General features: G+C 41.3%; 1 protein-coding gene across 1 annotated transcript; it reads right to left on the reverse strand.

The window, feature by feature from the left end:
* Nucleotides 1-244: 244 nt before the first annotated feature.
* Nucleotides 245-16,576, reverse strand: LOC116479463 (eukaryotic translation initiation factor 3 subunit L-like). Its single transcript, XM_058437025.1, is given in 4 exon segments — nucleotides 245-1,027; nucleotides 12,676-12,885; nucleotides 14,062-14,125; nucleotides 16,431-16,576. Coding segments are annotated over 4 exon segments (1,203 nt in total).

The raw sequence follows: 16,576 nt of genomic DNA on the forward strand, positions 1-16,576 counted from the left end.
TCAGAAGTTTTAAAAAGAAACAGATTTGAGAATTAAAAATTATTACCACGTGTAATCTCATTGAGAACAAATTTTTTTTTTTTTTTTTTTCTGGCTCCAAAGATCCTTTACTGAGATCCCCTTGAAACACTTTGGTCCTTAACTTGTTAACTGAGTTGACAGGCTGATGGCTGATCTAGGTAAAGGTTTCACGGTAGCCTATAATATATCAAAACAGGTTCCTGAATAATGTGTGTGAATGTCATCAGGGTCTGTGTCCCATCTTCTTCAGGGTTCGATTAAGCTCCTCGAATTTGTGGATCTGACAGGTAAAGAAATTCCCATAGCACCTGGCGACCTTGGTGTCCGTGATGTGGATCATGTCCTTATCAATGTAGAAGTCAACCTCTGAGGCTGACTGAAATTAATCATCCAGGGTTGTGATGCCGCTGGTCCACACCAGGTTCTTCATCTTGTGTTTGAAGACAGGAAGCTGGATCCTGAACTGCTCTGCGAGGTCCAGGAAGCCAGCCAGCTTGGCCACAGGCATGGTGTAGAGCTTGAGGAAGCTGCAGATGGTTGAAAGCTGGGCCTGCTGCTGTACTTCATCAGAAAACACCTTCAGCTGCTGCAGGAAGGGCTCTTTATGGTAGTTGGGGTGCACATTATCATAGTTGGGCACTACAGGCGACAGGAACTTGGGGCAGGAGTAACTGAAAAGTTCTTCATAGACTTGTGGGACACCTTTCTGCATGTGCAGCATCTTGTCCCCGTATTTCTCCTGCAGCTGGAGGTGAATGCTCTCATCGATACTCATGGGGTGCATCATGAGGGCAATGGCCAGCAGCGCATGCATGTACTCATTCTGCTTGTTAATCATCTCATACTTGTATGTGGTCCTCTGGAACATGCTCTTGGTCCTCTGGATGTAGAGGAGGATGTTGGCAAAGACCCGGATGGCATCCTGGTAGCGACACATCATCAAATATGCAAACCCAACATAATAGTATGTGGTGAGCTGGCACTCTGGCACACGGGAATACATACTCTTTGTTAAGTTCGATGGAGAACAAATCTTAAGCTTAATTAAAAAAAAATTTTATTTGGGTATTAATGTATTTTAATATTATGGCTAATTTTAATGAGACCTTATAAACAAATCTAATCCCAATCTTGACTGCAAAAGAATTTCATAAACATTTTTATAACCTTTTATAATATTTTATTTTATAACCTTTTATATCCATTTAATGTTATTTATCTTTTAAATTTTTCTTTAAAACAATCTCTCAAAACTTCTAAACTAGGCAAAATTATGTTTGCCACCATGAAATTTCAGTTTTTTTCCTAAAAATCTCCAGATTTAGGCCACTTTAATATTTGGTTTCAGATTTTGACATTTATACTCAGAAGACTTTGGTCTATAATTTCCCTTTCATGGAATGTCTCATACTGTATTTGGTATCAAGATTCTCCTCATCTGATGAAGGCAGTGTAGTTGTGTTTTTTCTGTATCTATTCTATGAAAGACTGTGTACAAAAGTGGTGTGTGGAAACAGTACGTTTTTCTAAAAATAGGAAAATATTTAAGACAAAAAGCTTGGTGGAAGAATCAAAAGTACAAATCAGTAATAATACTATAAAACATGTTCATAAATCCATAGATGAATTAGAGTGGGGGAAACAAAAAAATGAGGAAGACATTTTGAGTACAAGTGAACTGGCTTATTTGAAGAAACCACAATCAGAAGATGAAAAAGTGAACACGCCTCAGCAACAGTACACAAAATTCCGCATATTTGAGCATTCTTTGTATGACGTTCCGAAATTGACAAATGCTGTCAAACTTGAACCTCGAAGCTCATAGAGTGATAGTTAGAATGGAAGGCAAGATATGCCTCATCACATGATCACAGTGATAGGACGCCACATAATTTTCAAATGAATACATGCCACATTATGGGGTCCAACTGCTGCTATTTTGACATGGGTAAAAGGGTCACTTGGAGGATATGTTGCATTTCAAAAACTGAATCCCAGACCCACAGTATTATTCTCTGTGTATGAAATAAATGTTAAATGAGGAAAAAAGACCTGTCTTTCAATTACATTTGATAGTGAACATTTCAGAGTAAAGAGGGAAAAAGCTAACATGTTGAGAATAAAAGGAGTTCCATGCTTGAGTTGAAATGCCCTCCCCACCCATTTCTACTGTTCCTGAATCACTGGACATTTCTATATTAAATAATTTAAAATTTGTTCCAGATGTAGTTTAAAAAGTATTACTATAAATTTAGTTTTAAAAAGTAATTATATAAAACCTTCTTTTATCACTTATATATAGTACCTACTTTTTCCTCTCTATCCAACCAAGTTTATGTACTTATTTCTGAATCTCTGAATTTATTGAGAGATCCTCTATTAATGTATACATAAAAGGCTGGCTATTCACTGAAACATTAAGAAAAATGAAGCACTATATATTCACCAGTCAGTTGTATGAAAACATATAATTAATACTTTTTTAAATGGAGACTTCTCTTTTTGTGAGAAATAAATTCTTTATTAATTAACCAGTCTGTGATAGTCTGTTATAGCAACACAAAACAAGCTAAGATACACGGGAAACATTATTTATAATGCAGCCTATTTACTGATGTCTCCAGATAACCGTAATAATAAGCAGAAAAAATGACACATGCACACGTATGTTTATTGTGGCACTACTCACAATAGCAAAGACTTGGAACCAACCCAAATGTCCAACAATGATAGACTGGATTAAGAAAATGTGGCACATATACACCATGAAATACTATCCAGCCATAAAAAATGATGAGTAGGGGGGTGGAGCCAAGATGGCCGAATAGGAACAGCTCCAGTCTCCAGCTCCCAGCCCCAGTGACACAGAAGACGGGTGATTTCTGCATTTCTGCTTGAGGTACCAGTTTCATCTCACTAGGGAGTGCCTAACAGTGGGTGCAGGACAGTCGGTGAAGCGCACTGCACGCAAGCCAAAGCAGGGCGAGGCATTGCCTCACTCGGGAAGCGCAAGGGGTCAGGGAGTTCCCTTTCCTAGTCAAAGAAAGGGGAAACAGAGGGCACCTGGAATATCGGGTCAGTCCCATCCTAACACTGCGCTTTTCCAACGGGCCTGGAAAACGGCACACTAGGAGATTGTGTCCTGCACCTGGCTCGGAGGGTCCTATGCCCACGGAGTCTCGCTGATTGCTAGCACAGCAGTCTGAGATCAAGCTGCAAGGCGGCAGCGAGGCTGGGGGAGGGGCGCCCGCCATTGCCCAGGCTTGCTTAGGTAAACAAAGCAGCCAGGAAGCCCGAACTGGGTGGAGCCCACCACAGCTCAAGGAGGCCTGCCTGCCTCTATAGGCTCCACCTCTGGGGGCAGGGCACAGACAAACAAAAATTCAGCAGGAACCTCCACAGACTTAAATGTCCCTGCCTGACTGACAGCTTTGAAGAGAGTAGTGGTTCTCCCAGCACACAGCTGGAGATCTGAGAACGGACAGACTGCCTCCTAAAGTGGGTCCCTCACCCCTGAGCAGCCTAACTGGGAGGCACCCCCCCAGTAGGGTCAGACTGACACCTCATTCAACCGGGTACTCCCCTGAGACAAAACTTTCAGAGGAACTATCAGACAGCTGAATTTGTGGTCTCACGAAAATCCGCTGTTCTGCAGCCACCGCTGCTGACACCCAGCCAAACAGGGTCTGGAGTGGACCTCTAGTAAACTCCAACAGACCTGCAGCTGAGGGTCCTGTCTGGTAGAAGGAAAACTAACAAACAGAAAGGACATCCACACCAAAAACATATCTGTACATCTCCATCATCAAAGACAAAAAGTAGATAAAACCACAAAGATGGGGAAAAAACAGAGCAGAAAAACTGGAAACTCTAAACAACAGAGCACCTCTCCTCCTCCAAAGGAACGCAGTTCCTCACCAGCAACGGAACAAAGCTGGATGGAGGATGACTTTGATGAGTTGAGAGAAGAAGGCTTCAGACGATCAAACTACTCTGAGCTACGAGAGGAAATTCAAAACAATAGCAAAGAAGTTAAAAACTTTGAAAAAAAATTAGAAGGATGGATAACTAGAATAACCAATGGAGAGAAGGGCTTAAAGGAGCTGATGGAGCTGAAAGCCAAGTTTCGAGAACTACGTGAAGATTGCAGAAGCCTCAGTAGCAGATGCGATCAACTGGAAGAAAGGGTATCCCTGATGGAAGATGAAATGAATGAAATGAAGAGAGAAGGGAAGTTTAGAGAAAAAAGAATAAAAAGAAATGAACAAAGCCTCCAAGAAATTTGGGACTATGTGAAAAGACCAAACCTACGTCTGATTGGTGTACCTGAAAATGACGGGGAGAATGGAACCAAGTTGGAAAACACTCTGCAAGATATTATCCAGGAGGTCTTCCCCAATCTAGCAAGGCAGGCCAACATTCAGATTCAGGAAATACAGAGAACGCCACAAAGATACTCCTCGAGAAGAGCAACTCCAAGACACATAATTGTCAGATTCACCAAAGTTGAAATGAAGGAAAAAATGTTAAGGGCAGCCAGAGAGAAAGGTCGGGTTACCCACAAAGGGAAGCCCATCAGACTAACAGCTGATCTCTCGGCAGAAACTCTACAAGCCAGAAGAGAGTGGGGGCCGATATTCAACATTCTTGAAGAAAAGAATTTTCAACCCAGAATTTCCTATCCCACCAAACTAAGCTTCATAAGTGAAGGAGAAATAAAATACTTTACAGACAAGCAAACGCTGAGTGATTTTGTCACCACCAGGCCTGCCCTAAAAGAGCTCCTGAAGGAAGCACTAAACATGGAAAGGAACAACCGGTACCAGCCACTGCAAAAACATGCCAAATTGTAAAGACCATCGAGGCTAGGAAGAAACTGCAGCAACTAACGAGCAAAATAACCAACTAACATCATAATGACAGGATCAGATTCACACATAACAATATTAATGTTAAATGTAAATGGGCTAAATGCTCCAATTAAAAGACACAGACTGGCAAACTGGATAAGGAGTCAGGACCCATCAGTGTGCTGTATTCAGGAAACCCATCTCATGTGCAGAGACACACATAGACTCAAAATAAACGGATGGAGGAAGATCTATCAAGCAAATGGAAAACAAAAAAAGGCAGGGGTTGCAATCCTAGTCTCTGATAAAATAGACTTTAAACCAACAAAGATCAAAAGAGACAAAGAAGGCCATTACATAATGGTAAAGGGATCAATTCAACAAGAAGAGCTAACTATCCTAAATATATATGCACCCAACACAGGAGCACCCAGATTCATAAAGCAAGTCCTGAGTGACCTACAAAGGGACTTAAACTCCCACACAATAATAATGGGAGATTTTAACACCCCACTGTCAACATTAGACAGATCAACGAGACAGAAGGTTAACAAGGATATCCAGGAATTGAACTCAGCTCTACATAAAGTGGACCTAATAGACATCTACAGAACCCTCCACCCCAAATCAACAGAATATACATTTTTTTCAGCACCACACCACACCTATTCCAAAATTGACCACATAGTTGTAAGTAAAGCTCTCCTCAGCAAATGTAAAAGAACAGAAATTATAACAAACTGTCTTTCAGACCACAGTGCAATCAAACTAGAACTCAGGATTAAGAAACTCACTCAAAACCGCTCAACTACATGGAAACTGAACAACCTGCTCCTGAATGACTATTGGGTACATAATGAAATGAAGGCAGAAATAAAGATGTTCTTTGAAACCAAAGAGAACAAAGACACAACATACCAGAATCTCTGGGACACGTTCAAAGCAGTGTGTAGAGGGAAATGTGTAGCACTAAATGCCCACAAGAGAAAGCAGGAAAGATCCAAAATTAGACACCCTAACATCACAATTAAAAGAACTAGAAAAGCAAGAGCAAACACATTCAAAAGCTAGCAGAAGGCTAGAAATAACTAAAATCAGAGCAGAACTGAAGGAAATAGAGACACAAAAAACCCTTCAAAAAATTAATGAACCCAGGAGCTGGTTTTTTGAAAAGATCAACAAAATTGATAGACCGCTAGCAAGACTAATAAAGAAGAAAAGAGAGAAGAATCAAATAGATGCAATAAAAAACGAAAAAGGGGATATCACCACCGATCCCACAGAAATACAATCTACCATCAGAGAATACTACAAACACCTCTATGCAAATAAACTAGAAAATCTAGAAGAAATGGATAAATTCCTCGACAAATACACCCTCCCAAGACTAAACCAGGAAGAAGTTGAATCTCTGAATAGACCAATAACAGGTTCTGAAATTGTGGCAATAATCAATAGCTTACCAACCAAAAAGAGTCCAGGACCTGATGGATTCACAGCTGAATTCTACCAGAGGTACAAGGAGGAACTGGTACCATTCTTTCTGAAACTATTCCAATCGATAGAAAAAGAGGGAATCCTCCCTAACACATTTTATGAAGCCAGCATCGTCCTGATACCAAAGCCTGGCAGAGACATAACCAAAAAAGAGAATTTCAGACCAATATCCTTGATGAACATTGATGCAAAAATCCTCAATAAAATACTGGCAAACTGAATCCAGCAGCACATCAAAAAGCTTATCCACCATAATCAAGTGGGCTTCATCCCTGGGATGCGAGGCTGGTTCAACATACGCAAATCAATAAATGTAATCCAGCATATAAACAGAACCAAAGACAAAAACCACATGATTATCTCAATAGATGCAGAAAAGGCCTTTGACAAAATTCAACAACCCTTCATGCTAAAAACTCTCAATAAATTAGGTATTGATGCGACGTATCTCTAAATAATAAGAGCTATCTATGACAAACCCACAGCCAATATCATACTGAATGGGCAAAAACTGGAAGCATTCCCTCTGAAAACTGGCACAAGACAGGGATGCCCTCTCTCACCGCTCCTATTCAACATAGTGCTGGAAGTTCTGGCCAGAGCAATCAGGCAGGAGAAGGAAATAAAGGGTATTCAATTAGGAAAAGAGGAAGTCAAATTGTCCCTGTTTGCAGATGACATGATTGTATATCTAGAAAACCCCATTGTCTCAGCCCAAAATCTCCTTAAGCTGATTAGCAACTTCAGCAAAGTCTCAGGATACAAAATCAATGTACAAAAATCACAAGCATTCTTGTACACCAATAACAGACAAACAGAGAGCCAAATCATGAGTGAACTCCCATTCACAATTGCTTCAAAGAGAATAAAATACCTAGGAATCCAACTTACAAGGGATGTGAAGGACCTCTTCAAGGAGAACTACAAACCACTACTCAATGAAATCAAAGAGGATACAAACAAATGGAAGAACATTCCATGCTCATGGGTTGGAAGAATCAATATCATGAAAATGGCCATACTGCCCAAGGTAATTTATAGATTCAATGCCATCCCCATCAAGCTACCAATGACTTTCTTCACAGAATTGGAAAAAACTACTTTAAAGTTCATATGGAACCAAAAAGAGCCCGCATCGCCAAGTCAATCCTAAGCCAAAAGAACAAAGCTGGAGGCATCACGCTACCTGACTTTAAACTATACTACAAGGCTACAGTAACCAAAACAGCATGGTACTGGTACCACAACAGAGACATAGATCAATGGAACAGAACAGAGCCCTCAGAAATGACGCCGCATAGCTACAACTATCTGATCTTTGACAAACCTGACAAAAACAAGAAATGGGGAAAGGATTCCCTATTTAATAAATGGTGCTGGGAAAACTGGCTAGCCATATGTAGAAAGCTGAAACTGGATCCCTTCCTTACACCTTATACAAAAATTAATTCAAGATGGATTAAAGACTTATATGTTAGACCTAAAACCATTAAAATCCTACAAGAAAACCTAGGCAATACCATTCAGGACATAGGCGTGGGCAAGGACTTCATGTCTAAAACACCAAAAACAATGGCAACAAAAGCCAAAATTGACAAATGGGATCTAATTAAACTAAAGAGCTTCTGCACAGCAAAAGAAACTACCATCAGAGTGAACAGGCAACCTACAGAATGGGAGAAAATTTTTGCAACCTACTCATCTGACAAAGGGCTAATATCCAGAATCTACAATGAACTCAAACAAATTTACAAGAAAAAAACAAACAACCCCATCAAAAAGTGGGCAAAGGACATGAACAGACGCTTCTCAAAAGAAGACATTTATGCAGCCAAAAAACACATGAAGAAATGCTCATCATCACTGGCCATCAGAGAAATGCAAATCAAAACCACAGTGAGATACCATCTCACACCAGTTAGAATGGCCATCATTAAAAAATCAGGAAACAACAGGTGCTAGAGAGGATGTGGAGAAATAGGAACACTTTTACACTGTTGGTGGGACTGTAAACTAGTTCAACCATTGTGGAAGTCAGTGTGGCGATTCCTCAGGGATCTAGAACTAGAAATACCATTTGACCCAGCCATCCCATTACTGGGTATATACCCAAAGGACTATAAATCATGTTGCTATAAAAACACATGCACACGTATGTTTATTGCGGCAGTATTCACAATAGCAAAGAGTTGGAACCAAGCCAAGTGTCCAACAACGATAGACTGGATTAAGAAAATGTGGCACATATACACCATGGAATACTATGCAGCCATAAAAAATGATGAGTTCGTGTCCTTTGTAGGGACATGGATGAAACTGGAAAACATCATTCTCAGTAAACTATCGCAAGGACAAAAAACCAAACACCGCATGTTCTCACTCATAGGTGGGAATTGAACAATGAGAACTCATGGACACAGGGAGGAGAACATCACACTCCGGGGACTGTTGTGGGGTGGGGGGAGGGGGGAGGGACAGCATTAGGAGATATACCTAATGCTAAATGACGAGTTAATGGGTGCAGGAAATCAACATGGCACGTGGATACATATGTAACAAACCTGCACATTGTGCACATGTACCCTAAAACCTAAAGTATAAAAAAAAAAAAAAAATGATGAGTACATGTCCTTTGTAGGGACATGGATGAAGCTGGAAACCATCATTCTCAGCAAACTATCGCAAGGACAAAAAACCAAACACCGCATGTTCTCACTCATAGGTGGGAACTGAACAATGAGAACACCTGGACACAGGAAGGGGAACATCACGCACCAGAGCCTGTTATGGGGTGGGGGGAGGGGAGAGGGATAGCATTAGCAGATATACCTAATATAAATGACGGGTTAATGGGTGCAGCACACCAACATGGCACATGTATACATATGTACCCTAAATGGAGACTTCTGATAACCCTAAATTCCAGGATTAAATATGTGTCGTGGCACATCAGTCAGCCTGATCACACACATTCTTATAATCTGCTCATGACAGTTAGGAAAGGGAAGGGAATTGACAAGCGCTTTAAACACACAACAATGGAAAATTCTAAAATAAACATGAGAGAGTTGTCATGTCTAAAACAAAGTAGATATCATTTTAGATATGAAATGGTTCAGTACAAATTTCCATCACTGCTGATTCATTACAAGTTTCTAGAACTATTTTATCAAATGGGTCATTGATGAGATAAAAACTGCATTAATATAGATGTTGCCATTTTTTCAGGGATTATTTAATTGAGGGGGTAGTTGACAGAGTTTGGGAAGAAACGTGTAATATTTCCTCACTCTCGAGTATAGCGTTTTAATGGTTAATAGCTAGATAGAAAAATGTGTGTGTGTGTGTGTGTGTGTGTCACCATCACAAACATACATATACATGTCCAGTGACTCAGGAATTTCATCACTGCCTGTCTCATATGAAATTTAAGATTTAGTGGTGAAACGTAAGAAAAACTAGAAAACAGTGTTACATCTCTGAATGCTCAATTAGGGGAGAAAGTAAAAAAGATTTGGGAATACATCAAGAAAATGGAACATCTGATTGAAGGAACAGCATTCAAAGAGCAGATCAAACTTTCATTTGGTTGAGCAAAGTACTTTCCTTCCTGCTGCCACCTGAGTGTCCACAGTGAAGGAAGAGTAAATGAGTAAATATAAGCAAAGCCCTTAAAAAGCTTCCTCACAGTGTCAGTGCTGTATGATTGCTTAATTAATAAATCTGGAAAGATGTGCAGAAACTTAACCATTGTTACTTCCAGAGGCAGAACCTGATAGGCTGTGGAAGAGGGAAAGAAGGAAACCTAGATTTCAGTGTATGTTATTTTGTACCTTATGAATGTCCTACAAGTGTGTTATTCTTGGTGCTTTTACTGTGAATTTCTTTTTTAAGAAAGAACCATCACCACCAAAATAATGTATAAAACAACCATTTTATTTTGTTCATGGTTCACAAGGCTAGAAAGACACAGAAAAGATGGCTTATTGCTGCTTATTGGTGTTTGGGGACTGCAGAGAAGACTCATTGGCTGGAGTTGAATCCACAGCAAAGGAATGGCATCATCTGGAGGTGACTTCACTCACATGTCTGCAGAGGACATGGGGCTTGGCTGCAGGACCTATAGGAGATCTCCCAGGTACCCTGGGCTTCCAGGTAGCAGAGCAGTCTCAGGACATTCAGAGCTTTGACTTGGTGATCAAGGGCACCATAGGTGAGTGACCTGAGTGAACAAGGCAGATGCTCATGGCCTTTTTAAACATAACTTTGGAAGTTACACAGCATCACTTTCATGTAATGTGTCAGTGACAAGTGAGCACTAGTGTCCAGTCTGGTAAGGGTGGGTATAGACCCCCAAATCTCAAGGGGAGAATAGCAAAAAAATTGCAAACATCTTTAAAAAGCCACATGCATATTCTAGTTTAAAACTACTCAGGTTTTATCTCTCCTGGGCTTCCCACCACAGCTCTGGGGTGATCTTAGGGCTTATGTTTCCTTCTCAACTTGGAGGAAGCAGAGAAAGGGACCTTGGTAGTGGTTGTGGCCAAGGGTCTTTTGCTTATGTCCTGGGAGATCTACCCAAGAGAGATGTAGGTCAGCAATTGCCCAGTCTCACTTATAATTGGGAGCTAAATGATGAGAACTCATGGACACAAAGGGGAAGAGCAGACACTGGGCCTACATGAGGGTGGGGTGGGAGGAGGGAGAGGATCAGAAAAAATAACTATTGGGTACTAGGCCTAGTACCTGGGTGATGAAATAATCTGTACAACAAACCCCTGTGATATGAGTTTACCTACATAACAAACCTGCACATATCCCCCGAACCTAAAATAAAAGGTAGAAAAAAAAAAAGTTCTCAGTAGCAGAGATGCCTCTCAAATACATTGATAAAAGATATGTTACTTTATCACATAGGCCAGGAGTAAGGTAATTGTGGGTTTTACTTCTGCCTCAGTCCCTGTGAGTTGATTGACAAGTAAATGCAAACATAACATTGCATTATGGGGCAATAAAAACTAATGTCTGCCTTAAATGTTGCCCTATCAAGGAACCATTTAATTGACTGTTAAATTTAAAAATCACAAGATTTAGGCTGGGCGCGGTGGCTCACGCCTGTAATCCCAGCACTTTGGGAGGCCGAGGCAGGTGGATTACCTGAGGTCAGGATTTCGAGACCAACCTGGCCAATATGGTGAAACCCCACCTCTACTAAAAATACAAAAATTAGCTGGGCGTGGTGGCAGGTGCCTGTAGTCCCAGCTACTCAGGAGGCTGAGGCAAGAGAATAGCTTGAAACTGGGAGGCAGAGGTTGCAGTGACCCAAGATTGCACCATTGCATTCCAGCCTGGGCGACAAGAGCGAAACTCCATCTCAAAAAAAAAAAAAAAAAATCACAAGATTTAACTATTTGGAATGGAGAGGAAGCTTTATTTCTTATAAGGGGTTACAGCCTGCAACAGGCTGAGAAGAATGCCTCTGGCTAAGACCAGAGACAGGCACTTTGAAGGAAGATAGGTTGGGGTAGGAGCATTATGCTGGACAAGTTAGCTAAACATACATCTTCAACTGGTTAGAGGAGGAGCTATGAATATGCATGAAGGTGGTCCTGATGCACGTGTATTGAACCAATATGCATGTAACATATGACCTGTGTTCACTCTGGGGTGGAGACCTAACATTTGAATGTATTATAATTAGGCCCTATCAGTCAAAAGGTCTTTTCAGGACACAAAGGCACTCAAGTGTGCAACCTCTGTAAACCCAGCCAGAACCAGTTTATGGTGGGTGGTCTTCTTATCAGGAGAAAGTTACTGAAATCAGTCTCTTGTCTAATCAAAGCTGTAGTTATGGTGCTTGGGACAGGGGTTGGGAGCCAATTAGTGTCTGCTGAAGAGCTACAGTTGTTTTCATTTTGCTTATCTCAAGGCCAGTGCTTATTTAGCTGCTAGAGAAAAAAGAAAACCCTTGTGGCAGTTAGACCATAGTTAATCTTTAAGTTTAAGGTGCTTGACCTAACCCTTGCCTGGCATGGCCTTAGGTCTTGTTTATAATTTGGCATCTAATATATGTTCTTCTAGTAACTGGAGACTGATGTGCTGCAGGGCCAGACAGCTGTGTTCTTAGCTGAGTGACAAGCAAGGCTTTGCTGGGCTTTTTTTTACCTTATTCACCTTATAGTCCAAGCTGACCAACTCAAAACTATACACATGGGGCCAGAAAATCATCAGCCTCTGAGGGTCAGCTATATGATCTTACAAGAGCTCATTAGAGATGAAAAACTGCTTTGTAAATTCCAGGGCATACCTTTAGCTCAAGATTGCCCCTCTTCATATTGTCTCCTTTTTTCCAGTGGCTCCAATAGGCAAAAAACATAGAAAAATTGTTAATTTTGGAGACTTGTTCTGTTTCCAGTATTGAGAATTTAAATTCCAAGCTGTCCGCTAGCTGCAAAAAGCAAGGAAGTTGTGTCACACTCACTTTCCTCTGCAGCTTTTCCTGATCAGTGTGTTCCCCCTAGAATTTATGAAATTGAAAGCATTTAACATTTTATATCAATTTTATCATATTAATACATCTAGATGTAATAGCCACAAAACACAAAGCCATTAAACATTTTTTTTTCTATTGCAAACTAAACCCATAGCAGTAAATCCAGCATTTGCAGTTAGGTTAGCATTACTGCTGTGGGAACTATTCAGGTTGGAAAGCAGACGAGGGAGGGTACAGGGGTGGCAAAGAAGGAGGCAGCTCTTGCAATAGGGCAGCAGCTGGGCTGAAGAAAAGGCTGGATGGAGTGTTGGCGTCCTCCCCACCCTCCCACCCTCCCACTCCAGCTTTACTCCAGCCCTGAGAACTTTTAACATTTTGGGGCCACCCAACACTCACCTTTATAATTTGTCACTGTTGTTTTTCTTACCTCCCACCTGGAGAAGAGAACAAAAAACAAAGGCATCACCTAGGTGCATATTTTCCCCCTCACTTCATCCAGCACAGAGGAAAGAAGCCAGGGTTGGATCCATTTCTAACCCCATAGGTCACTGTGTCTTCTACCAGCAGATGGCAGTTCAGCTGCTGCTCTCAAACCATGGAGGGCTCCATAGACACCCAGGTATCAAAGGCTTATCACCGTTCCCCTTCATTCTTCCTTTTCCCAAACAGTGATGGAGCCGAATCTTAGTGAGTCAGGGTTGTTCTAGCAAATTCCACTTCTGGGCCAGGTTCAATGAGTCATACCTGTAATCTCAGCACTTAGAGAGGCTGAGGCAGAAGGATCACTTGAGGCCAGGAGCTCAAGATAAACCTGGGCAACATAGCAAGACCCTATCTTTACAGAAAAAAAAAAACAAAGACCCCTGGATGGTGGCACCTGCTTGTAGTCCCAGCTATTCGGCAGGATACATACCTGTAATCCCAGGTTAGGCAGGAGGATCACTTGTGCCCCGGAGTTCAAGGCTGCAGTGAGCTATGATTGTTCCACTGCACTCCAGCCTGGGTGACAGAGTGAGAAGTAAAAAAAATTTGCTTCTGATGCCAGCTGTATTGGGGATTCCCAAGAACACTTCTGGGTTAAACAAATTGCTAGGAGGACTGACAGGACTTGGCATGTAGTCACAGTATGGCTACAACTTATTACAGCAAGGTCAGCAAAGGGTAGAGGTCACCGGGCCATGTCCAGAGGAAACCTGGTACCAGCTTCCAAGCATCCTCCCCTAGTGTAGTCACATAGGATGTGCTGAATTCCTCCAGCAACACGCTGTGACAACAAATGCAAAATGTTGTCACAGAAGCTCCTTAGAAACTCAGTGCCTGGGCTTTTTATTAGGGGCTGGTCATGTAGACACTGTCTATTATGCACAAATCAAAATTCCAGATTCCCAGAAAAAAAGCAGGTGTTCCACAGAAACCTTATTATTTAGGTACAGTGGAGCCATTTGATCAGCGAGGGTTGGGGGAACCCTTCTGAAATCCAGGTTCCCAAACCTTCCCAAAATTCACGTTCCCAGATACCAGCCAAGGATAGGATAGCCATCTCAGGCCACTTCAATGGCAACTCTACTTCAATTGATTTTTTTTTTTTTTTTTCAGATGGAGTCTCACTCTGTCACCAGGCTAGAGCGCAGTGGTGTGATTTTGGCTCACTGCAACCTCCAACTCCAGGGTTCACGCAATTCTCCTGCTTCAGCCCTTGAGTAGCTGGGATTACAAGCACGTGCCACCACGACCAGCTAATTTTTGTATTTTTTTTAGTAGAGACGGAGTTTCACCATGTTGGCATGTATGGAGCTCGATCTCCTGACCTTGTGATCCACCAGCCTCGGCCTTCCAAAGTGCTGGGATTACAGGCATGAGCCACCACACCCAGCCACTTCAATTGATTATTAGTTTGCAAGTTTGTAATGCTTTCAATGGTTCAACCCCTGTTTGATGTTAGTTCTGAGTTCAGACTTGTGACAGACACACTAAGGCAGCTGAGAGATTATCAAATTCACTCAGCTTAATTTTTGTGGTGGTTGCTATTATCTATTTTTATTTGTGTATATTTGAATGCCAAATACCAAAATTCAAGCATAAACTTTGTGATGAATTGTTTGAAAAGTGGAGATTTATTAAATGAGGAATGATTCCTTTTGAAGCTTTTTGTGTGGTATGCAAAAATGGAGAAAGACACCAGCACATAATAACAGCTAAACATGGAAGATGTATGATTTCCTCAACTAATATTATATAAAATTGTAAACAGATTTTTTTTATTAAAAAGAATTCAAGCCGAGTGCAGTGACTCACACTTGTAATCCCTGCACTTTGGGAGGCCTAGGTGGGTGGATTGCCTGAGCTCAGTAGTTCAAGACCAGCCTAGGCAACATGGTGAAACCTTGTCTCTACTAAAATTACAAAAAATTAGCGGGGCGTGGTGGTGAGCACCTGTAATTCCAGCTACTCGGGAGGCTAAGGCAAAAGAATTGCTTAACCTAGGAGGTGGAGGTTGCAGTGAGCTGAGATTGCACCACTGTACAACAGTGTCACCTGGGCGACAGAGCGAGACTGTCTCAAAAGAAATAAAAAATAAAAAGAATTCAGATTGAGATATAGTAATTGCAGTGGAAGTTGTAAACATCTGCCACACTATATAACAGCAGCAGTCTTTCAGCTCAAATGACAATTTGAAAGTACTACTGCTAGAAGTATTTTCTGATTCCAAAGATGCAATCAAATTTTGAAGAGCCAAGATGAAATCTACTGCAACAACAACAAAAGTAATAGCTTCACTATGATCACAGAGATGATCAATGATCTAAATGCCTCACCTATTTTCAGCAGAGCCATGGATGCAAGTAATCACAAGGCAGAAGATATTTTCCCTTTGCTTCCGAACTACTTTTGGTGGTGATAATACAAATACAAACTGTGGTTGATGTTTGCATAAGGGCACATGCTTGGTCCAAGCTGAAGTAAAGATTCCAAGTTGTGGGTCGTCCTGCCCACATTCTGCATCATGATGTCAAAATAGCATCTGATGTTCTTTGCATTTTCATTGAAGTAATTATCATAAAGTTGTTCTCTTACTTCAGCATTTACACTATTAGAATTGAGTGATTAAAGGATTGTGTGATTTTTTTTGGCATTCGATATTCTTCATTTCCTTTGCAGTTGGAAACTCATTGGCTCCTGTAACTAACACAGTTGAGAAAGTTGTTAGTTGATGTAAAGTCTTGAAGTAATAATTTTAATTTTCAAGAAAAGATTCCAAAATTTTTCTTTACTTTAAAAATAATCCATTGAGTGAAGTTTACTTGTTTTTTGTTCATAGTTCTTTTTTTTTTCACTAGGAAACAAATGTTTTATTCCTTTTTTCTGTTGCTCAGAGGACAGATTGTGATACAGAAAACAGCAGTCTGGCCACAGAGGCTGGGTTTGGTTGATTTCCACAGGCACATGGAAGACAGGAATGGTGGGATCTGGTTTGAGCTCCCAGTCTCATTATGACCTTTGACCTCTTCCTGTACCCTCTGTGGCAGTGCTGCATGGAGCCTACTGGGTCTCTAACCTACTTCACTCACCTCTCTGACCACTGACCGGCAGCGCAAAGGATGCGGGAGTTGTCTCTGCTGACCAAGGGGACGTGGGCAGAGAAGCAAAGGCCCCTTACCCTCCCTCTGTCCATTCCAGTGTGCTGGCCACAACAGAATGGGAATCCTTCAGTCAT

This window comes from Hylobates moloch, unplaced genomic scaffold, assembly GCF_009828535.3.
Source record: "Hylobates moloch isolate HMO894 unplaced genomic scaffold, HMol_V3 SCAFFOLD_3, whole genome shotgun sequence".
Lineage (NCBI taxonomy): Eukaryota > Metazoa > Chordata > Mammalia > Primates > Hylobatidae > Hylobates > Hylobates moloch.